This window comes from Filicampus tigris, chromosome 9 (assembly GCF_054856515.1).
Source record: "Filicampus tigris isolate MCC_2025a chromosome 9, RoL_Ftig_1.0, whole genome shotgun sequence".
Lineage (NCBI taxonomy): Eukaryota > Metazoa > Chordata > Actinopteri > Syngnathiformes > Syngnathidae > Filicampus > Filicampus tigris.
This window is the reverse complement of record NC_141225.1, coordinates 11,293,268-11,318,196: the sequence shown is the minus strand read 5'-3', so window position 1 is coordinate 11,318,196 and position 24,929 is coordinate 11,293,268. Positions and strand designations below refer to the sequence as shown.

At 41.7% G+C, this 24,929-nt stretch overlaps 1 protein-coding gene across 5 annotated transcripts in view; it reads right to left on the bottom strand.

Annotated features, from left to right (window-relative positions):
* The window catches only part of kcnab2a (potassium voltage-gated channel subfamily A regulatory beta subunit 2a), an 82,964-nt gene that overhangs the window by 46,385 nt on the left and 11,650 nt on the right, over nucleotides 1–24,929 (bottom strand). For 2 of the 5 annotated variants that reach the window (XM_086041920.1, XM_086041921.1), the window contains exons 2-3: nucleotides 11,827–11,994; nucleotides 9,725–9,766 (exon numbers count right to left, since the gene is read on the bottom strand). In XM_086041920.1, the coding sequence (XP_085898046.1) occupies nucleotides 9,725–9,766; nucleotides 11,827–11,903 (119 nt within the window). In that variant the 5' untranslated portion in view covers nucleotides 11,904–11,994. Of the gene's footprint in view, nucleotides 1–5,420; nucleotides 7,891–9,724; nucleotides 9,767–11,826; nucleotides 11,995–14,626; nucleotides 14,735–24,929 lie in introns of those variants that run through there. The other 3 variants (XM_086041922.1, XM_086041923.1, XM_086041918.1) reach the window with 3 other exon arrangements.

Here is a 24,929-nt window from a genome sequence, read left to right as displayed (position 1 = left end):
ACACGCATCACGAGCAGGCACGCCGCCAAAAGAAGAAAAAATATCAAACAACAACAACTGACACACACACGCACAGCACGGTGATCGGTAAAGTAAAAATAATACGGGGCACGTCATTGCGTCTGTGGGACCGCACAGTACACAACACTCTTGTTTTTTATTTTTTCCTTACTGCACCGCATGTCAGGAGTGCGGCACCTGCGTGTGACGTGGTATCGGTTAAGTGAGTTCTCCACGCGGGTTGGCTGACTCTGACCGACTGGGATCACGTGGGTCGATTAAATATGCAGGACGGAAATTCGAGGGACGGAGGTACGATGCCCAGCTCTGGCAATTATACGTAATGTCCGCTTGTTCTTCCGCTTCCTTCCTTTCTTCTTCCTCGCTCCAAAAGTGTGGTGAACTTATGCTATCATTCGCCATGTTTATCACCAATTGTCTATTTCCGGCGGGTTGCGCGCCAAACACCGTGCATGCAAGCATTTCCTGTACTGTAAAGACCAAAATTCCTTGCGGTTGATCATGCGCAGAGTGTACCGTGCAATCACGGTATTTCGATCGGAGTATGCATTCGAGTTAGAAAAGGAGAAACCCAGGTATGATATTCAGAATTTTAAAATGATAATAAGGACATACAGTATTTGGGTTATTGTACGCATTTACATGGCTTTAAAAACCCAAATACTGCCAACATTGAGTTTTAAAAAGGGACTGCATGCAAACATAGTCAATGTAGCTAATTACATAATCTGATAGGTAAAAAGCCTCTTACACATTACAAAAAGACAAAATAACACTCTTCTCTGTTTGAATAAACCTGGGAACTCCTGATACAATGCAAGGGAGACCCACTGGTCACATCTGTGAGCAGCCATCGCCTCAATTCCTAACCCTCCGGAGACCATGTGCGATCTCCCTGCAGACGCATGCAGCAGAGCACAGGAGGACTTCGTCTTTGCCGCTGTCCCCGATGACAAATCTAACAGAGCAGGATAGCTTAGACATGCAAAAAGAGGACAGGGAAGCCCTCTGTACTTATATAATGTAATTATGTAAGATTCAGTAAGTCATGCGTATTGGCACTCATCTTAACATATTTCATATTCATACAAAGGGGTGACCTAGAAGGCCCTAAGAATCACCAAGAAAAGGTTAGTGTATACACACAAGTTATTAATTATGTGTATTTTGATACAGTGGTGACTCGACTTCTGAGTGACTTAACTTGCCATTTTGTTTTTTAGATACCAGTTGTATAAAAAGGTTTTATAATTGCTGATAAATGCCACAAGGTATATTTCTATTAGAGTGATGACGTTATATATATATATATATATATATATATATATATATATATATATATATATTTTTTTTTTTTTTAATATATATATATATATTTTTTATATATATTTTTTTTTTATAAAACCACAGACGAAGAGGTGAAGATGAAGCAGCATTGCTCCACTGTTTACAGCTGTGGCTAAAAATGAATCCTCAAGAGAAGGATTGCCTGCAGGTAAACAATCACAGTTTCCCAGGCTGACACACATGCTACACTTTTGCTGAGACAGACAAAAAAAACCAAAAAAAAACTGTAGAATGCATCATTGCAGGTGTATAGTGTGCGAGGATAAGGACCGAGCCCTGCTGTAAATAGGGAGCATCTGAGAGAAATTGAATCACTGACCAAAAAGGTTTTAATTTCACATAAAAACCACAGCAAGGCAGCAAAGCACTACTTCTGTCTATGAAGCTCCTGAACTCACATTAACATAGTTCCTTGGCACCAAGATGACACAAGATGGCACCAAAGCGATACTTTTTCAAACAGCAAAAATGCAAATGTTCCCCCAAAAATCTGCGACAATCTGAATCCGTCAATCGGTGAATATGCGAGGAACACTATAATCAGACCTTTTTACACTACCACTAAAAGATGTCATTTTTCAATCTTTTCCACCTTGTGTCACTGTTTCGTTTAAACGGCACTAACTAACTTGGCGGGATGAACTTGACCTCGCAATTTTGAGGCCTTCTGAGAACACAGAGCTGTATCCACCAATCAAATTGTTTCTTCAAAACATCTTTACGACTCGAAGGTAAGGGAGGAACGTAAACCAATTATAGGAGACAAGTCCCACGATTAAAGTTTGCAGAACTAGAGAAACACATAACATGCCGGTAAACCTTCTACACCCACACCAAGAAATAATAATAAAACAGCTGTACTGTAATCTGTTAAAAATGTGTTTTATTCAAAAGCACTTATTTTCAAATGCTAATTATTTCACATTTACTGCATGTTGTAGCAGTTGAAAACACATTGCTGCGATACTGTTGTTGTTGTTGTACTGACAGTCAAATGGCAATGAATTATAAGCATGGTGGCACATATGTGAGTTTCCTCCAGGCACTCCAGTTTCCTCATTCCAAAAACATGCATGTTAGATTATTGCAGACTAAAATAGTCCATTGGTCTGAATGTGAGTATGAATGGTCGTTTGTACCCTGCAATCGACTGGGGACTGGTTTGGGGTTCACACCTCTTGCCAAAAGTCAGCTGGGATAGGCTCCAGTTCCCCCACCCTCCTCATAAACACTACACATTATGATGTTATGGACATTTTTCTGACTGTAATCCAAAGTGCTTGAATGGAACATGACCACCCTCTAGTGTCCTACAGATGATACTGACAGAACACCAAAGATGGACCTTTGATGATCCATTCATTCAGTCATCCATTTTCTGCAGTGTTGTCCTTGCCAGCAGGGCACATAAAAACAAACAATCATTCACACTCAGAATTGTGAGGCATACGTGCAAATCACAAGTCTGCCTTGCCTGCATCTTTTTCAAATAAACAAAAATGTCTGACATCCAGGCAGGCAGGGACCATGCTCTTCTGCTCCCTGGTGTCAAAATATAATTAAGGCATCTATATATACTGTACTGTATAAGAAACTGTTAAACCAATGTCACACAGTAAGTAAAACAGTTTCATAACGAGTCCATAAAACAGTTGACTGAATATGAAGAAATGGTTATGGTAAAACACAGCTATAGTATGTGTGCACGAGCAACCAAATGGGGGTCATTATCATGGTCCATTAGTGGAAGTAGCTATGAAGATCCATACCTCAATCTCCGATTTCCTATACGTAGCTCAGACTGGAGACACACTGCTTCCCGTTTGGGCCCACTTAAGTCAAATTGTCTGGTTTCGCTTAGCCATAATGAAGAATGTGACATCGTACAAGAGAGCTGTAGACATTGCAATGTTTATGATAGTGGTTGTTGCTTATTGTGTAGAAACAGTGCATCACAATTTAGGTTAGTATCTGCTTGGTTAAACTTGTGTATGTACCTTATGTGCAATTATATTATTTTGTTCTTGTTGTACTGATCAGCCAGACACCAGGTCATTTTAGAATAAGATCCATTTCTGGTTCATGTTCTGTCTTTGGGGCCATTCTGTGGTGGGAACCAAAAAGGAAAGCAAGAAAACGGCAAAGAAAAAGCTAAGATCATCTTTGTAATAAATCTTTGAGATGCTCACTAAGTTTAACCTTTGAGGCATATACTGTAGTTCTGTTCCACGGCAAATAGTTTTATTACCACTATTAACGGTGAACTGAGATAGTATGACCTGAGCCCACACACACAACGGAAATAGTAATACCCGCGATTCAGAGGTTGCAAAGTACTTAGGCCTGTCACGCTAACTAAATCTTCAGGACAATATACTTTCCAGATATAGTGATGATATTAGATCAACAATAAAGTACATCCTTGCAAGAGCAAGTATCTTTCAATTGTCAATATTGGACTTTTGCATTGAAATGTAGAACCATAAAACATCAACACAACACATACAACCACATACCACCTAGTAGCAGAGTAAAATGAGATCTCGTTTATCTCTTATGTCCTCTTTCACCTTTCACAGCATGATCACAGGAAGTATGTCCGCAGCATTATTATTATTATTATTAATTGTGTATTTTTAAAAATAAATGTGATAAATCAAAAATCTATCTCTATATATGCTACTGATGAATGGTGACGGGCAGAAAAAAAAAAATCAAATGTTCTTCCTTTGGATGGCAAAAGGTACAATCAACCCAGTGTATAAAGTCAAAACGTTGTAGGTCAAGTATGTCGTTACCTGAGGACTTCCTGCAGTTAAATGTCTATCATATTTAAGACATTCATGTTTGATTTATGTTGCAGTCTGTCACAAACCATGACTTTAGGTTATGTGTAAAATTGTGACATCCAGGTCAGTCTTTCACTTGTGTGTAAAATAGTGACATCCAGGTCAATTCCTCACATCACTAACCTAAAGTTTCTGAAAGACTGCTGTACAAGGGTCTCATGAAAATGTGTTGTTCCTAATGTTGTGGCCACTGAGTGTACAGTTTGTCTTGATAAATAAATGATGAAAGTAAGTAAATGAGAGTAGAGTAGTAGTAGAGTGAATGATTTATATTGCCAGTAACATACTGATACAGTATATCCTTCGTCTCAAAAACGTGAAAGACAAACCAGCTTCTGTGACATACAAGCCTCAAGGACCACTCAAGACCCCTTGTGCAGTCGAGCACTTATACACTCTGGTCACTGATCTCTGTCAACAGCAACAACAGCAGCAGCAGCAGCAGCAGCAGCAGCAGCAGCAGCAGCAGCACTGCCTGACATGATTCGCAATACGCATTTGACTGCAAGACAACCAGGTAACTGTAAGACACCATCTTAGCCGGCTCCAGCGACTCAAATGCGTTTGCTCTTACATTTGTTTGTGGATGCAAAAGAATGTTGTACTTAATGTACTTTCTGATGATCCAAGAACGTTGTTTATAAATGAGGTGGAGGCATTTTCCATACAGTCCAGCAGGAGTGGAATTTGTGCCATTTTGTGAGTCACTCACCTAATTCTCTTTTTAGGAAATCTCAACCAGAGTGGAAGTTCAAGCATTCACTGATGGCCATAATAGATGAAAGTAGAAAATTGTTCAATATGCAATCGTCATTGAGCCGCGGCTAGCGGTGTGTCATGTTCAGTTTGGGTGGCAGCGCATTGTGATGACATCTAATAGGAGAAATGGTGGCAGAGTGATTTGAGCGTGAACAACAAAGGAGTTTGGCAAAGTTGGACTATCAAAACAGCATGAAGAAAACGGAGGAAGAGTTATTAATATGGTGTCCCATACAAATGTTGTACTGTGTTGTACGGTAAAGGCGCTGCCTGAATCCCACTTTGAAGCGATCTTGATGGCACTGTAGCTCTCAAACAAGATTCAACTCCACCAGATCCGACCTTGCCATTATAGTTGGACTGCCCCAGCGGCACCAGCCAAGCCTCAAACATCCGGCCCAATCCGAGCAAACACTTTGCAGGTCCTGAACATTGCTTTCTTACCTGTACTTCATGCCTGTCTGATAGGACACGCACTCTTCCAGGGCCAGGCCGTTCATCTTCAAGAAGTCTTCCATGTTCTTCACTTGAGCAGCGATCCTCTGTTCCCGCAGCCGCTGCAGCTCACCCTGGTCGGTGGGCCTGCTCGGGGGCTGGTTGAGCCCCTGGTCCGAGTGGTAGCGGTTGATCCCGCTCCGGATGCTCTCACTGTACGTCATGGACAGCATCTTTCCGCTGCTGCTGCTGTTGCTCTTGCGAACGCCGCTGCTCGGCGCTGACGGTTTGGGGATCTGCAGGTTTTCAGCAGGACAGTGACCGGACTTGAGTGTGCTGGGAACCCCCTGGGGGCTACCGGCGTAGCCTCCCGTAAACATGCCAACCCCTTCCTCCCTCTTTCGCCTCCTTGACAAATTATGAAGAAGCTACAGAGATGGAGCTAAGGGTCCACCTCCTTTAAATAGCACCTGCTCCAATTAGAAAGGAGCTCTCGTGTTCTGGGCTGTACAATAACCATGCATCCTGTAATCAACACGGCCCAGAACCCCCTCCCCCGACAGGTGCGCTCCGAGCAGGGTGACACTGATAGGCAGCATTCAAGTGCTCAAGAAACAGGACACATGCCGTTTAAAACATCCAGACATGCAACAAGCGAAAACGTGAACACAATCCGAATCGGAGTGGATGACAAAAGGGAAAACCACCATTTGATTTGAATACACAAACACCAGTGGGACCCAAAATAATTGTTGCACTTGTTTCTTTATATTTTTCACCAAACACGACACTTGACAATAGAAAAGCTGAGTAAATACCACTGTGTTTCAACATCTCTTAAGATCTTATTTAGCAACCATCCATCCATCATCTGTACCGCTTATCCTCACAAGGGTCGCGGGGAGTGCTAGAGCCGATCCCAGCAGTCTTCGGGGGACACCCTGAATTGGTGGCCAGCCAATCGCAGACAAACAAACATCTGCACTCACAATCACACCAATTCAGAGTGTCCAATTAACTTACCAAGCATGTTTTTTGGAACGTGGGAGGAAACCGGAGTACCCGGAGAAAACCCACGCAGGCACGGGGAGAACATGCAAACTCCACACAGGAAGGCCGGGGCCGGGATCGAACCCACGACCTCTGAACTGTGAGGCGGACGTGCTAACCAGTCGACCACCGTGCCACCCTTTTTAACAACCATTCCTCTGTAATCCTCAAGGAGAATCCAATGCTTTCCACACCAACAGAGGGCAGCACTGTGTTGATTATGCCAACAATGCATGGGAACAGCATGAATGCACCTCTACTGGAATTTTAATGAACATGAACTTTGCAGTTGTAAATAAAACTGTCAATTATTTATTCTGCAAACTGTGAACATTAAGAACTTCATAGCGCATACCGGATTAAATCACATAGCACACTCAAATTCAGAATTTGGAAGAACAACATTATCAAGTGCGCTATCAATAATACAAATCTTGTAGTTGACAACTGAGGTTATCAGAAAAGGGCGCTATGTAGCATTGACTGACTGTGTAGCCATGTATTAAAACAACTGACAAGTACAGTACAGCTGGAAATCGTTATTTTTTTAATGTCGCAACTATACATGTGCAACTTAACGTAGGATCTAGTATTAAATCATAATCATCACATTAAAAGTGTCTAAATGCCGGACTTAAGAAGTGGACTTGAAAACTAAGCAGCATGCACGCTCCACACGGGAAAGTTCATCCTTCGCACATGCTAACAAACGCTGTCCTGTGGCAGAGAGGTCTTTCCACAAACTCACCCGGTTTCTTTGGGGTCGGCTCATGAGCAAGGTCGGACGGTGCGAGCCTGAGCTTATAAAGCCACACTGCACTGCAGACCGACCAAGTGGGTCCACCCAAACTGGGAGTGTCTTACTTGGAAACGTCTAAACCAATTAGTGAGTAAGGGAGCGCATCCCTTTCCTCCCCTCACCGCCCAGACCACCATCTACCACCGCAAGCAACACCTCGCCTCATCCCCTCCCGGGGAGATCTCGTGGAAGAAATCCATTTACGGCGTTTAGAGGCTCTGTCCCGTTTCTGCTAGCCTCAGCAAATAATATCAGCACTGAATTATTCACCAAAGCTTTTTGCGCTAAAAGCCTCTGATTGTTGTTGCACAGGAAAGACTACTTAGAGCGGCGCAATAATCAGCTACGCAGGCTTGAGCACATGTTGAAAACAGACAAACACAAATGCCGAGCAACTCCTGCCGCGCTTGGATGAGTACATGTAGCTAGAGACCGACAAACCACAAATCGCGACATAACCGCGTGAAAACCACACTGGTGAATATACTGTAGCTGCATATGCTCAGGTCAAGGTCAGACACAATTTGTTTGGATTCAAATTGAATGTCTAAACCCCAATTCAATAACCAATAACAGTGGAGCCTTGACATACAACGACATACGTGCCTAGACGACTGCTAAGCACATTCACCTCACAGTTCAGAGGTCGTGGGTTCAAATCCAGGCTTTGTACAAGCTCCGCAGCATGCACACATAAATATTGTGTAAAGAGTTGTGAATAATCTGAAAGTTTGAATCAGTTTGTATTTTTGTAAACCTCACTTGAAGAAGACACGTTACAGATCAAAAGACAGACACCTATTTGACGTGGCGGGAAACTCAGTCCTCAAAACTGTTGACTGACGAAGGCCAAATACTTCATCAAAACCACCATGTTAAAATGTTTAGCTACCAATATATTGACAATAAAGCACAACTAAAACCAATAAAAGGCATACCACAGTATAAGTACTGTAAAGTCCGGTATTCATGTATTTTCTTCCTCCGGGGCATTGAATTTTTTCCTCCCTCATATAAACTGACTGGTGTGTTGTCCTCATCCTGAATAATGTTGAGGTTAATGTTAATGTAAGGCATGGGACATTAATTATGATGCCGTAAGCACAACACAAACACTGCGTTATCAGATTAAGCAAACATTAGGCCGCCAAAGATCGTCAGAGCAATGGAGAGAACTAAGTATTGTATTGATCGGCCTCATGTAGAGGAAGCAGCGAGTCAGACAATTTTGCACTCACAAAATGAAATAAAAAGGACAGAAAAGTGCAAGGCGCCAGGCTTGAACTCATTACGAAATCTTTACAAGCACATCGACATAGTCTGCGCTTTTTATCACTCAGATCAGCAGAATGAGGCTTGATATAAAGACATGTACAGTCGTCCGTCGCTACAGCAAGGTTCACTTCTTGCGGTTTCACTGCATCGCGGATTATATCATGGATTATTTGCTTTATCAGGGGATTTTGCTGTGACTTGTATTTTGCTGCGGACTGTAACTGCAGAGAAGGGAGAAAAAAAGGGCGAGAAGGGAGGAAAAAAAAAAAGAGCGTAAATGACAGAATGTCAAACATTTGGGATCATTTCATCATCAAAGCGCAATGTGCCTATTGAAAGGCACAGCTGCCTTAAGTTACACAACTGTACGTCCATGCCCCATGGTAAATACATACATTGTTAGCTAATTTAATATAGCCTACCACCACTAGTTAAAACAAATTATAATTCCTCCAGACCGCAGAAGGACAAACACAGCTCCCAGTGCACTTTCAATTGTTTTATTGAGCAAAGCTAATAAAATAAACACAAGCACATATGCACACATGACTTGCCGTTTGCCACAACTGACACCGAGTCATTCAACACCCAGAGTGCCTAATGGTTTAGCCAATCAACAGCCAGACACATTTACTTTCTCATTCATTGAGGGCCACGTCCCTCAACAGGCCAGACCCTGACTTTTCAAGTCACACACAATCAGTCACAGATAGGCACAGATACTACAGTACTGTAAAACACGATGATGGCTGAAATTACACAATTAAGTACCGGTATATTGGATTAAAATCCACCAGATGGCGCCAAAGCAATATTTTATTTCTCTGGCATGACAACAAAAACAGCAACCAGTTGAAATTTTCAGTGAGGATACAGCGGGTTCCAAGAAAGATTTGCATATGCGGATTCTCGAATGCTGAAGCATGAACAAACACAGTGAAGCACACTTGTTTACAAAATTAAGCCAATGTTTTGCTGATTTTACAGGGGTAAACTTGTTTGTTCACTTCAAAAAAATATGCAAAAAAGTGACACCTGCGATATGAGAATTTCCAACTGAATCCAAGGTCAGCCCTATCGGATTTATGCATTGCACAAAAGTACATAATAAGGGACTGTAACTGCCTGAGGAATGTAAATGTATGTGAAATCGTAGGGGTGAATGGTAGATACAGAGAAAGACAAATACCTGTAGAACTGCAGCTGTCGTTTTGGACTTCCATAGCGAGCACTGAAGGCATCAGGAGACAAGAGCAGAAGTCAGGGTGCTGGTTAATGTAAGCATGGAAGGAAAGAGGTTAGTAATGGTGGCAATGTGAGCGTGTGAGGGAATAGTGCAGGGATAGAGGGTGCATAGTTCTTCCAAGCGGAAATGCAGAATACAATACAGCAGTTCGAAACATTTACAGAACTAACAAAAATCTAAATTGGTCATCATAACATGACAAATTACCCATCTAATAGCAATAGTTGAGACTTCAACATCTACACGCTCCAGTCTACAAACAATGGCGCCACTTGCTGTCCAAATAAGAGAATGCAGGGTAATCGGACAAAGTCAGTCCACAGTGCAAGTGTCGAGCAAACACGCACACTGTTTGTGGACTCTTATGCTGACAAAGTACATGTATGTGACACTAACCCATAATCAATGACAAGACAATGTTTAAGCAATGTGCATCAAAACACATTTGCTGTTTTCTATTTTTAATTGAAAAAAGCACCCGTGACAGTTGAATCCCATTCCATGGTCTAATGGAATCGTGCTCAGCATAGGTAACAGCAACTGCGTTGACTGTTGAGCAGGGTACACACATATTGGAGGCTACTGAAAACATGGCTTATTTGAGCTTTTTTTTTTTTCTATTCTGATCAAAGCCAAAAAGGCCTGATTGTTGGATTACTCTAGGATTAACTATCCTGCGCTATTAACCTGTGGTATTGGGTGTGTTAAGTATGACTTTTCCTCACCGAGTTGATTGGTAAAGGGCTGACACCAACAATCAAAAATGTTAAACCTGTTTAATATGTACAATGGCAAAGCTTTATGCGTGTGGTGAACTCAGGTTTCCCCCAACTCTGTGATTGTGACGACGAAAAAGGAAATACAGCAAATTAGGAAGCCACCTGAAGCTGGCATTATCGGACACAAATAGAGGAACAACTGGTTGAGTAGAATATTAACTATAAAAATCATGGAAGTGTTTTCCAACTACAATGCAGTTACCACAAAAGACAAGTTATTGCCACGCATCTTCAGTTCCTTCTTCTGCAACTACTCTTTCCTTATATTTTACGTTGCCAGAATATGGTTTGGGCGAAGGAATCTATTACACTGGTCAATTTTCAGTAGTAAAGTAAACTTTCTAGATTAATTTTCCCTTGCAAATCGGGTTGTATTAATAATAATAATAATAATAATAATGAGTACAGTAATATTTATGCATACAACATATTCTTGAAAGAAATGTTTGGGTTGACTTCCATCCATCCATTATCGATACCGCTTATCCTCACAAGGGTCGCGGGGCGTGCTGGAGCCTATCCCAGCTGTCTTCGGGCAGTGGGCAGGGGACACCCTGAATTGGTTGCCAGCCAATCGCAGGGCACACAGAGACAAACATCCGCACCCACAATCACACCTAGGGGCAATTTAGAGAGTCCAATCAACTTGCCATGCATGTTTTTGGAACGTGGGAGGAAACCGGAGTACCCGGAGAAAACCCACGCAGGCACGGGGAGAACATGCAGACTCCACACAGGGAGGCCGGAGCCCAGATCGAACCCACGACCTCTGGACTGTGAGGCGGACGTGCTAACCAGTCGACCACCGTGCCGTTTGGGTTGACTTCTACTTTAAAAACAATAAATGAAAATCTCTCAATGATCTGATGTGGTAGAAAAAAGTAAAGACATTTTTTTAAATCATAATCAAAAATTACATTTAGGGACACATAAAAGCAATCTAAAATTTAAAATGTTCTGTTGGGTAATGCAACATTATGGATGCCAACTTCCTGTTACTGGATAATTAAACACCAAAAGAAGAAAATCATTTGCTGTTATGTGCGTGGTGTGCAGTGAAAACAATTTTTTTCCCCTTGTCATGTGTGGGTGCATTGCATTTAAAAAAAAAAAAAACGTTTTTAACTTGCTTCAGACATGTCTTGGAAAAAAAAAATTGAGATTTCAATTTAGGCCGTTTCGCCAAGCGCTACCCTCTAGTTCGGTGGACTACTTTACATTAAACACACACACAGTCATCCAAAAGCTGTGTCTTTTAGGACTCACCTGTAGATCATTCCAGGCGAACCTGTCTGTCTAAGGGAGAGGCGAGCAGGGGAGTCTGTTGTCGATTCAGGATACATGGTGGCAGGTGGAAGGTAGCGCGGCCAGCCTGCCAAGGGTGCTGTTCTTTCACCGCAACCACGAGAGACAGTCTAGCGCCAATGTGGGCCTCTGCCAGAGAAAGAACACATGAGAAAAAGGTCAGCGCTTCCATCTACAATCAAGTGGAATCAAGTCTAAAATCAACTTAAGATTTGTTTTGTTTGTTTTTGGAGAAACACCTTAGAATGATTGATGAGTCAGTCCAATTCTATGAAAAGAAATATAGGAGAGCTAAAAGCAAAGTTGGATGGGTGAAGACAGTGCAGAATGCAAAGTATGGTCGGTACTGTATTTAACACCTTCCATCATAAAAACAATTTAATCCGTTCTTTTACGTCATGATGAACATATCTGCCTAAAAAAAAAAAAACGACTTCATTTTCTTCAGAATAATCAATGCTCAGAAACACATTTCTGCCACTAGATGGAGGCCTCTCCTCACAATGCAGCTCCGAGTGGAGCTGCCAAACATCAGCTTTGTGCATCCATAGAATGAGGCAAAGTACCTGCAATCAGGGCAATCATACATATCTATGCAAGTTTAAAACCATCCCAACTACAAAAGCTTCTATGAATTGCAGTTTAAAACAAAACAGATGTATGGAGCAACGAGGAATCGTATACGTGTGTAACTATGTTGATTAGTTTCTTTTATATGATGGTTGCAGTGTGCGTGAGAGAGAACTACAGTTAATCCACTGCTTTTGGGTGACACAATTCTATAAATAATTCAAAGTGTCGGCCCTAGAAGCAGGTCAGTGCTGCTGAGAGGGCGGCTTCACTGAGGGTGAAGTGTCTGGCTGCTTAGGTTGTGTTGGGTTAGGTAATACACTCAAACATTAACTCTCCAACACCTCAAAGCTCGTAAAATGTGGGGAAAATATTCATTTAATGTGGTAAACATTTTGGACATGGAACTGTCTGACCACAGTATGTCAGCACACCTCATTTTAGCCAGCATCACACAATTATCACTTTTGTGGTTGCGTTTTATGAGAAGGAGTAAGTTACAGTGTAATCTGTTACTTATACAATACAATTTTGTTTATAAAGCGCATTTCATAACAGCTAGAGCTGTAACAAAGCACTTTACAAACAATCGATTCGAATAATCAAATCAAATCAAGTACATCAGCATGGTTTTACTTTGGTAACTTTGCTTCTTGGTTTTGTTCCCATTCCGTGTGCTTCTCGGTCAAAACCGATATTGACCAACTTCTTATGAAGAAAAGGTCAAAAGGCAACTGCTGTTGGGCAAGTGAAGACTGCTAAAATAGCTTCTTTTGCTAGGCCTATGCTAATTGTAATGTGTAACAAAATTATGGTTCAATATACTGTATAGTATCATATTATGAGTGGGTGATATCATTTTGTATTTTATGTCAAAATGAGAGGCGCCAGGTGACTCTGCATAATTTTAATGTGTAATTAGGTAACCATTTCCTTTTTTCTACCCATTTACATGCTTATTGGGAATTGACCAACATTTTGTGGACACTGAACAGCATTTGAGCGAATCTGTTGAGCTCTGAATGGCTAGCTGCCAAGTGCTTGTCATTTGTAAACAGAAGGGGTAGTATCATTCCACAACAATAACTTCTGCTTACACTTGACAGTAAATCAAATCAAATAGTACTTAAATCTGCAGCGCTTGATCTCACAATTCTAGGTTTGGGATTCAAGCTTCGTCTCTAATCTTTGAGTGTTTAGTATGGAGTCTGAATGTTCTCCTGGTGTTTGCGTGGGTTTAGTCCTGGTATTTCTCCCACATTCCAAAAACATACATGTTAGTTCATCCACCATTCACCATAGATGAATGCATAGTCCAGTGTGTAGACCATGTTAGCTGAAAGTCAGTTGGAATAAACTCCAGATCACCTGCTACCCTAAATGAGGACAAGCATGATAGAAATGATACTTCAATCAGTCCGTAATGTACATAAAGGTTTAATGAGGGCAACTCTGGAACAAATTACAGTAATTCTCTGCAGTTGCAATTTTCTATTCACTAATTCACAGATTTGGGGTTTTCTGTGTCCACCTCTCCCCAGCTATTTGCTGAAAAAAATCACCTATGAGTTTAAACGACTAAAGATTGTATGGTGGTGGCAGAAGACTCAACTCTATAAGGCTCAGTTGACAGATACAATTAGTAAACATCACTGGTTGTCAACAGCAAATTCGAATTAGAAACAGCTTAATGTATGCCAAAAACATATTTAAATAAATAAATAAATACTAAAAATAAATAGATGCTGTTCCTGCTGTGCACATGTTGGCCTCATAGGGGCAGTGTGGTGCCATACACCCATAGAAAGTCCTCTGTGAATTAGCTAATTGGAAGGCAACAAGCCAAAAAGACGTGATTTGCATTTAGCCGAGTTCAAGAGTTAAACATCTATACGGGTCCATAAAGTTGACTCGACAGTAATTTCTGAGGTCACAAGGATTTGTTTTGGACTTTGAAGTTCGGTACATGCATACATTTTCATCAGGGACACCTCACCTTTCTTTATGCTAACAGCAGAGGGCAAAGCAGAGTGGCATTTGTCATCCCGACAAAGCCGTAGGATGAGCATCTTATGCTACCTTATTTCACCGGTGACTGAGTTCATACCATAACCCTAACGACGACATGAAAGGTGACTTTCCACTCCCATCAATTTCTCCCCTGAGAGGCAAATATGTCATCCCAACTTACCAAGGACTCGTTTAACGTTCCATTCCCATTCATTTCAATCAGGGCACAAAAGGGGCGGCAGTCAGCCGGCCATCAGGTGATGATGGCGGCGATGATGATGGCGTGAACCTGATGGATAAAAGACCCCCAAGGAGATTTACTACCAGGACTACAAAGTCATCTGTCAGTGTCAAGGCATCAGGAGTTGGAGTGAGTTGTGTTGGCAGAAATCAAAGCAGGCTCTCTGGCAGAAGGGGCCTATCACTTTGTTGAAAAGTTGTTTTTTTTCATACAATTTTGGCAGAAGCTACTCCACAAACATTAAAAGCAGAATGTGGTTGAGTAACCTTGTGGAAAAGCTTGTGCTTGTTTGTCACAAATATGACCAATATAATAATTAATGTCTATGGCAGAGGTGTCCAAACATTTTGCAAAGAGGCCCAGATTTGATGAGGTGAAAATGACTACTCAGCTTTAATTTTTCACAGCGTTTGTTACCCGTAACCTTGTCATAGTTTGCATGTTTTGTCTGGTAGTAACGCTTGATATTGAATGCCTTGAAAACAGCCACAGTCTCTTAGCAACCTAGGCAGACACGTTTTTTTTTGTATTTCAATGAAAAAAAACAAAAAAACAATTTCCACTTGTCCTGGGAGCAATGGCCCTCTCTGTCAGCTTTCCTTTTCTTTGCTACAGTCATTACTTAAGAAATGGGCTGGAAAGGGCCACTCAAAGGTCATGCAGCGACAGGTTTACTCTGACACCTAACACGACTTGGAGAGTCGTTTGAGAGAGAGCACATTTCAGAAAGCACCCCGAGGGCAGCCACAGGTCTGCTGCATTCTGGTGGTGACATATAGAACAGTTTTTTTTTTTGGGGTGTATTTTAGACTGTGGTCAACACTACCGACGGGCCGCTCATTATAAATTTTATGTCAGAGGCTGCGGGCCGGTAGATATTTGAACACGGGACGGATTTTGCACCCGGGTCGGACTTTGCACATGCCTGGTCTATGGTGACTTCAATATCCATTCAATCATCACAACTCAGTAAGGTGCAGTAACATTATTTGTAAATAATAAAGGTAACGAATATGTGCCTGTGATTATTGTTATATTGTCTACATGTGTTGCTTAATGGGCCATCACAACACCGATGGTATTCATTAGCGTTTTGCATTGTTTATTGGCATAAAGATAGGATGACCTTTCTAAGGTAAAACTTTTTGTTTTAATAATACAACATGTGATTATCTTTGTTTTGTGTAGTTTGACAGTAAACGTCATCTGGATGAGGCAAGAAACAGCTTGAACCCTCTTTTTTTTAATATATAAAAGGTCGCCACCTACCAATCTGCTGCTTGTTGTGAAGTGAGTTCCGTTGACTGCCACTATATAGCGCTTGTATCTCAATTTTTTGCATGCAAGTAAAAGCAAGAAAATTGGCCAATTGATGACTCATATCATGAAAGATTCCTAAATTGGGTCACTCGTACCACAAGGCACCAGTTTACTACTGTATACGATATGACTATGCGTAGGGTGTCTACATGGATCTATCTATAAAACTTTACAAGATAGTAACAGTCGGTGCACATCTTCATAAAGTAAGGAAATCGATGAGATGAGGAGTGGTGGTTTATTTAGTATCTTATCAAGTGTTTGCACTCATTGAGATGGTGCCCAAAGCCTGTGACTGTGGCGTGTTGTCTGGCATTGCAGCACAGATGCCTGGATTGAGCTGCAGAGCTGGACAGGATGCTGTTGCTGCTGCTGCTGCTTCGATGGGACTGCAGCACTGCGGTACAATACACACTCATCCTGGCCCAAGTTGGAGGGCTCAGATTTACCGCACTACTGCGTTAGGTCTTAAATTGAAAGCTGTGGACTGACAAAGACACCAGGTACCAAGAAAAATGTGATGACAGGAGATGGTATTGGAGTACAACTACAGGATTATAGTAATGCATTTATCAAACCTTTATGATCGATACTTAAAGTTAAAAGACCAGACTATTTACTATATTGGCATGCCCAAAAAATAGCGTATTACTGTACATAAATATAGTACATACACAGTAAGCCTTTGTGAAGCAATATGAAAGGGCACAAAACTCTTATTTGAAACCCTAACCGAGAATCAAAATCCTAACCTTGCCTTGAAACTCGAATGAGAAAATCTACCCAGGTTTGACCCCCCTCCTGTGAAGTCCTAACCTTGGTAGGAAGGCCTGACGTTTTTTTTAATTATTTTAACCAAGGATTGAAATGTGAATTCTGTCTTGAAACCCTAATTTCAAACTGTAACCCTGACCTAAAATTCTTATTCTACACACAAATCTTTGATTACGATAAATACATAAATACCTTATTCATTTCATGAGGAAATTGGACTAAGAAAAAAAAAAAGAAAATTTAAGAAAGAAAAAATGGTTTATGATGCTAACCAAGGCTTCAAACACTAGTTTGAAACCTAAACCGTATATTAAAACTCTTAATTTTGGAAATGGTTAACTGTATTTCAGTACAGAGGAAGAGAGGGCTATCATATGTGAACAATTGACTACACATTTCAACGCAAAATATTAGCAACATCCCTCTGTATGGTTGGAGTGCAGTGTTACAGCACTTCAAATGACAACCACAATAATAAATAATGAGCGAGCGACTGACACTGCCTGTTTGGCAAGCAGAAAACAAGCAGAAGTCAAGAACAACACAGGTTCAGGCAACGCAGAAATCATCTCATACACCTCTGTCTCTTCAAAACAAAATGCAAAATTGACTCACAAAAGGCTGCTCTTCACATGCTTCCCATCCCTAAATCCACCCACACCCAGCCTGACTGATTTCCCTCTTGAGACGGGGCTTACGTGAGCAAGGAAAGCAGGCAGGCAGGCAGGCAGTGCTGGCCTGGAAAGCACCATACGGAGTTGTGTAGTATGTTGGCAGCAGCGGTAAACACATAGTGATCCAAGCAGATGGCTGCAGAAGAACAGACGAATATTTGCCAGGGATATCCTACATGGGAGTTCAGTCGGGCAATGGCAGCGGGCTCGTTTCAACGTCAGAATCCGGGATATTCATTTTTAGGATCAAAGTCAAACATGCTAACATATAAATCCATGGCAGCGCCTCTCTAATCCTCAGTTGCTTGTTTTGTGCCGCTCTCTTAAATTGTAGCGCCATTGCTTACAGAATTAGTGCTGCTTGCAACAGAGGGAAAAACATTATGTACAACAAAGTACTAATCCTGCCCTCTGACTTGGAACACACCTACAGGGGAGGGCGTCCTTGGTTTACAGGCATCCCGACATGGATGTTGAGGTCACAAACGCCGCATAATTTGCTACAGTCGAACTGTGGTGGTTCACAAACTTGATCCGTTCAGAGACTCTGTTTGTAAACCGAAATGTTTACGGGAGATGTGAGTCTTGTGTTCAAGTTCTGAAATTGCGTGCAGGTATGGCCTTTCCAGTTACAACTTATCCACCACCTCCAAAGTCATACAGAGAACAGCGAGACAAAGGCCAAATGGGTTCTGAATAAAAGGCCAGATCTACAATAACGATTGCTCTGATGCGGCAAAAAAGCTGTTAAAAATACCTGATGAAGTGTCCTCTTGAAAATGTGACCTTCGAGGAGACTGCATAGGACATGTTTCGGTGTTGATGTCACATGAATATGGATTTTATCTTTTCAGTGCTTTTAAAATCTGAAAACTGGACAAAAATGTGCTCCACTTGAACACCACACACTACGAAAAAACTGAAAAAGTCAACGTGTGTGCATAATAATGACATACCACAATGAATTTGAGTGGACAATTTCCTGGTTATGATACAATATGAAATGAATGATCCCAAGATGCTCATATCGCTGACAGCAGGAAGATGAATCAGCACTTGGTGCGTTTGCTTTCTTTAGCTCTTGTGCAGAGTTATAGCCTATCCCAGCATAACAAACTGGCGCTTCAACAGAAACACCATGCGATAAGTGCATAAATCACACTTATACAGAAGGCGGTGGATATTCACAAAGATTGAGGCACAATTGAACAGGCCAGCCTTTGTGGCTCTAAGGGCCTGGGTTGCTATCACTGCGGAGAGGGGAAAATGCTGCAGTCCGCCAAGAGAGCACATTGGCACACTGCAGCAGGAATATAAAACCATCATTGAAGGGAAACAAAGCAGTAAACATAGACTAAATGACAGTGAAAAGTAACCCCCAGGTGACCATGACATGGTTGTTTCAAAACTCTACCATAAACCTTTAATAACTGAAGAGGTAATGTTTTAAGGAACATTTTGACATTTGTAGCTGTCATATACAAGCAGAAGTTAACCAGTCGCCGACTAGTACGTTAAATACTAAATATTTAAAAACCTTGTAAACACTCAACTTCAATGATAAATGAGGGGTTATAAAGTGACAAGTGTAAAGCTACTGGAGGAAAACTGAAAAATGAAGAGCAGTTAACAGAGGCAACACATCCTATGCCGATTATCTCGGACCATCAGGATAATGCAAGGCTTGCTAACAGTGAACCAATGTACGTGGACAGAGCACAGCGGGTCTCCGGTTAACGATGGTCCCGACTTGCATACACTACCATTCGAAGGTTTTGGGTCACTTGGAAAGCTCCTTGCCTTTTAAAGAAGAATGGTGATACATAAAAAGCTCACGATATTGTATAAAAGCTCACAGTATTGTAAGCTTATATTGAAAAAAAAAAAAGAAAACATCACAATCTTCTGTTTTTGTATATACAAGCATTCACGAAGAAATCGGCTGGACCAGTCATGAGATCCGATTGGCGATTAGCGTGGGTCTTAAACAAAGGCGCATCAAATTAAACTGCACTAACAAAACCAACCACAAGAGGGTGCTGGAACTGCACAAATGAAAAACAACTTGGGCTTTTAAACAGATCTGCTACTATTATTATGGTGACATGACGACGACGATATATTGTGGCAATTTTAATATCGCAATATCACGATATTGCTGATATTGTGACATCCCTACTATCCACTGTCTTTTAGTAACTATGAATAACAATTTATTTTTTGCGCAACTTAACATAACCAGGGTTTTTACTGCATTCAAAATTGTGAGGTGGCTACCTCCAGCTAATTGTGTGCCCGCCTCCAGCCAGAGCAGTTGATATTGCTCAACACAGCGCAATTGACTTCCCTCTGTGCCAGCAGCAGTGTATTTTAACTGCAGTTTCAGCATTCGCCACAATGGAGGCTCTATATCAGGCCTGGCCAACCCGTGTCTCGTGAGCTGCATGCAGCTCTTTGCCTGGTTACATGTGGCTCTTAAAGACATTTTTGCTCTGAACTTGCAGAGCGCTGATGTTAACCCCATTCATATGTTTGTGGTGAGGGGAGGCACGACAGAATGGAGCACTGCTGGGCGGCGCTGCACGTACTCAGATGTCTACCACGACGGCAAATCCGCTCATATTGAAACATTCGACTTTACGGCGGCGCCGTTGTGAAGTCAGAGAGCATTTCCAATAGGAGAGGGGCTGGCAAGGGATTTACTGCCATTTTGGCGGACTTATTTAACCGTTACGGCATGAGGACAATGGAGGAAGCCTTGATGAAGTGCATTTACTGTACTACTGTATTACAGATGTACTTACTGTTTGTTATTCAACTATTGACTGTAATTGTAACATTACTACTGCACTGGTTTTGGTTAGTGATAGTCTACAGCATGTTCCGACTTGCAAACAAATTTGGGTCATGCCGCGGCCGTAGGAACGCAACCCAGTTGTAAAGGAGACACTATATAATGAAACTGAAACACTTGCTGGACTTAACTACTTGGACAGAGTACTTCGAGAAAACGTGGCATAACTTCACCAAAGGGAGGGGGGAAAAAAAGAGACTTCTTAATCCCTTGATGCTGGCTGAAATGACGTTGAGAAGTCTGCCAAAAGCCTGCACGATCCTCCAAAGTCACTCATTTCGACAGTTTCATGTCCAAAGCTTTTGACATTTAAGAGACTTGCAGCTCCTATATATGCAAAATACTGCAAACAAATTTCTGTACACTGGACGATTGCACTCTGGATCGGCCCTGGCACAGTAAAACAGTATGAATTCATGTGATTAACTAGCAAATTACAATATTGTACATCAGCCCACTCACAGCACTCCTCACTCGCACAGTCCATGCTACTTTGTACACTCAAAGTGGCCATTTTGTCAAGGACGGCCGACGCTCACACATACACACAGTAGTCACACACAGACACACACAGAACATGCTGTGCATTACACAAAGTAGATGGACATTCAATACATGGGATTGCATCCTGAGTGTTGTGCGAAACAACCTCCGTTAAGAATCAGACAAGCTTTCCACTTTAAAAACGCTCACTTTACTCATTTTACTTTGATATTTGAAAAGCGCATGGAAAACTTTGTGCTTAGTTTGACGCCTGACCTCTATTAAACTGTAGAAGGGTATGTACTATGTATACAGTGTAACCTCTGAATGTGAATTGCTCCAATATCATACACCACAGAAAGGTGCTGGTTATGGCAAAACAAACAAAAAAAACATCATTATAACTGTTAAACTGGACATGGAAATTATTGTGAAGTAATAATGTATGGACATTTTTAGAGTACGTTTACTGCTATGCCTTTGCAATTGGGAAAGGAGCGCCAGAGTCTTTTCAGCTCAACGCCGGGAGAGCGGTAAAACACAAACACAATGAGCACACTCACGCATGGGCTGCTGTCGGCCACAGCTCTCGACCGGAGCACGCAGACTTTTGGATGTTTATACCCCACCAGACCCCACCTCTTAAAAGAGCATGCATGTATCTAACACAGACATTAGCATGTACAGTATTTTCTATGCATGTTATGCTTGCAAAATGTTGCGTTCAAATTAATGTATTATATGTTTAAGTGTGTTCAAATAAATTCTAATTTGTTTAAAGCGTGTGGGAGGATTAAAACTAAAATAAATGCTTAAACATGGGTTCTCTAAATCGCAGATTTGCACATATTGCAAATGAGTCTGGATTTTTTTCCTTCATGAGAACATGGATTGTGATTGAGCTTGGGTCTCTCACTACACAATATTTAGCATAAAGTGACAGATTCTCCATAAAAATATTAGCTTCACACCAGAGATGGGAGAACAGCAATGACATGTTCCATTGTCCACTCGCACTAATGCTGTTCATATCATGATGCTCCAACCTTTGGATCGCTTGCAGACGCCAGAAGAAATCCTCCAGTTCAGAAGCAGCAACTGCACACGCTTCCTTCCGTTCGTCTGAACACATCCAGCATACGTGTGTGTGTGCAGCGGTTTGACTCGCTCACGCTCGACTTAGCAGGGTCGCTAGTCTCCCACACTTACACGAGACTTGTGCAGCTGCTCTTTTCTAACACGTTTCGCCTTCGTCAGGCAGTGTATTGGTTGGCATTGGCAGAGATGATATTTCTATGGATCAGAGCGACAGAAAGTTTGATGTGGAATTACTGAACGGGCAGCTCCTGTCTCTTGTAGCTGGCTACTAGCATGTCTTTCTTGTGCGCTATTGTATAGAAGGGAAATATTGCCCGCAAACGGTGCCAACGGGGCAGCTGTAGTGCAGCAGATGAAAACACCAAATCTACTGTCAAAAGTAGGACAAACTTAATGGCCACATTCGCTGCACAATGTCTGAGTGGTCGTATATGAATCGAAGCATGCCGGCTACATTCTGACTTTGTATGGGACCTATATAAAATATCTGACAATCAGTTTTCTTCTGTACACATAGACCCGTGTTACGTCAGACGACCTACAGAAGCCCCTTAGTGCCTGTGCGGCCGAGCATGAGAATGGCTGGCGCCAGGTTTCCTGAGGCATGAAGGGTTAACATCGTGCGGTTTATTCATGTCTAGATACATGCCGTAGGCCTGCCCACAGTACGCGTCAAAGCCAATCATTGTTGAACATTAACACATTTGTTGACTGATTTATGCCACCCTGGGGTAACCATAGCTACAGCATTTACTTTGATCCACCATGTCTGGGCAACGTGTCCAGGTCATGTCGTGGACTGCCAATGCCATCTGTGTTGTTGCAATAACCTTGATAAAATGTGAGACCAACAGCAGGAATGTGAGAATGTGAACTACTGTTAGGAACACTGCTGTGATCGTGAACCATTGCCTTGGTCAATAGCTTATGCAGCAAATGTGCGGTACACGTCAAGACTCTCCTGCAATAGGTAAAAATTCTGCGATAGAGAGACCATATAAAACTTTTTTTTCATAGTTTTACACATCCCATATGTTTTCATTCTTTAACAGGGAATTTAAATGTATTATAATACTATTTTTAAACAGCAAATGTAGTTGAACGTCAACAAAAACAAGTGTCAGAATACTCGTGTCAAAAAAAAAGTCGAGTCAAAAAATGTTTTTACAATAATATGTTCTACGCAGCTCCACTAAGTCTAAGCACGGTATTGTGATTAATATTGCGTTTGTGGGATATTAATTAAGCAGCAAAGTCAACCCGTTTTTATCCATCTCAGGGGACGGCCATTTTGCCACTTGCTGTTGACTGAAAATGACATCACAGTTGCTCAGGGCTCAGGTAACAACCGATCACGGCTCATCTGTTTTCTGAGTTTGGACACAGGTTGGTGATCTAACTCAAAATTCCTGATCGTGTTAAGTTTACACGGTCAGTATTTTCTACACTGTAAAGCTTACAGCTAATTTAAGAATATTCTCGTCAGGTATAGTGTATTATGACTATTAAAGAAGGGCAGGTGTTAAATACGTGAAAGCAGAAAGCCCACCTGTCAAATTAAAGTGTGACAAAATATGGTTCCAGTGTGCGTGTGTGTTAGACGGTAATACCGCATGGGAGCTAAAAACCAGGCTAATGAAGCTAAACAGGCCACTAAGTCTCAACAGCAGAATGATTACTGAGCTCAGTTTAGGAAAACACCCCCACTCAAGCATCCAGCAGACCAGAGCCATAAAGAGTGTCAGGACCTACATTAGCGTAGCATCGAGATGAGTGAAAATGTCAAAAGATGCCAGTGGCCAGTCAGTGTCAACCTCTCACCCCAGTGAATCCGCCGCTCGAGCATTAAACCTCGGCGGATGTTTCAGTTACGCTCGTCACTCGCCAATCTGAGGGAACTTAGCTAACGTCGCTAACAGCTTGCAATTGACTCTGGCCTTATTTTTAGACATTTCACATCAGGGACTTACTTTCAATGCATCAGCGCGATCAGAACTGAACTACGGTTGAATAGATTTAGTGTTTATACTATGCAACAAATACTGAGCGTTATAACAAACACTATACTGACTCATGAAGCCAAGAGATTTATTTACGATGTTTCCATTTTGCTGAATTGAGAGGAGTAGAATATAAAAGTTATACACTGAAGCGAAAGGTAAAGTAACACCATACGTTTGCTGACTGTTGGTGGTTTTTGGCTCACTACACATTCTATTAGCCAGCTTCGGATGATGTAGGCGGTCAAAGTGTCCTATAAGGACAGTGAGGACACTGCAGTGAGCAAGGGTTTTAACTAACTGAATTGAAAATGTGGTCCTACAAAAACAAGAGATTGCATTCCACGACGACAATATGTAATTACTGACTTCACTGACTGAGGATGCATACCCACACGTGTACTATAACTGCTTACAAAAAAATAGTCTGTTTGGAGTGCAACCAATACTATTTTCCAAACCTATTGCTAGTGTGCCTTAAACTCTGCACAAGTCATCTGAAATGCCCAAGCAAAGTATCCTGCGTACGCTTCATAAAGTATGCATGAATTGTTTTGTGCACAGATATATGTAGAAGTGGCTATAAGTGAAAGAGTCCAGCCTAAACAAACCCCACTGAAAAATACACCCGGATATCGCTAAAAACAACAACACCCTGTGTTCTGTATACTGCACTCCATTTTGTGGTAATCCCAAACCCTTTTGTTGGCAAAAGAAAGCTGCTACATCTTCACACATAATACATGCACAACTATTTCATGCTTTCATCTAACATGGTATGCTTGCTGCCGCCTCTGCATTAAAATAAACCTTTTGTGCATTGGAGTGGTCACTCAAAGTGAGTTGCTCTTCATTGTGTTGACTACTCACTGTGGGGAATAAACAGTAAGTATTGTACAGGGTGTGTTTTCACACTTGAGGTTTGGTTGCCTCTTGAGCGATTAGTCTAAATATGTTGCTCGCAAACTAATTCTGGTACAGCAAAGCAATGCAGCTGAAAAAATGAGGATACTAATATGAGGACCAAAGGTATAGACCGG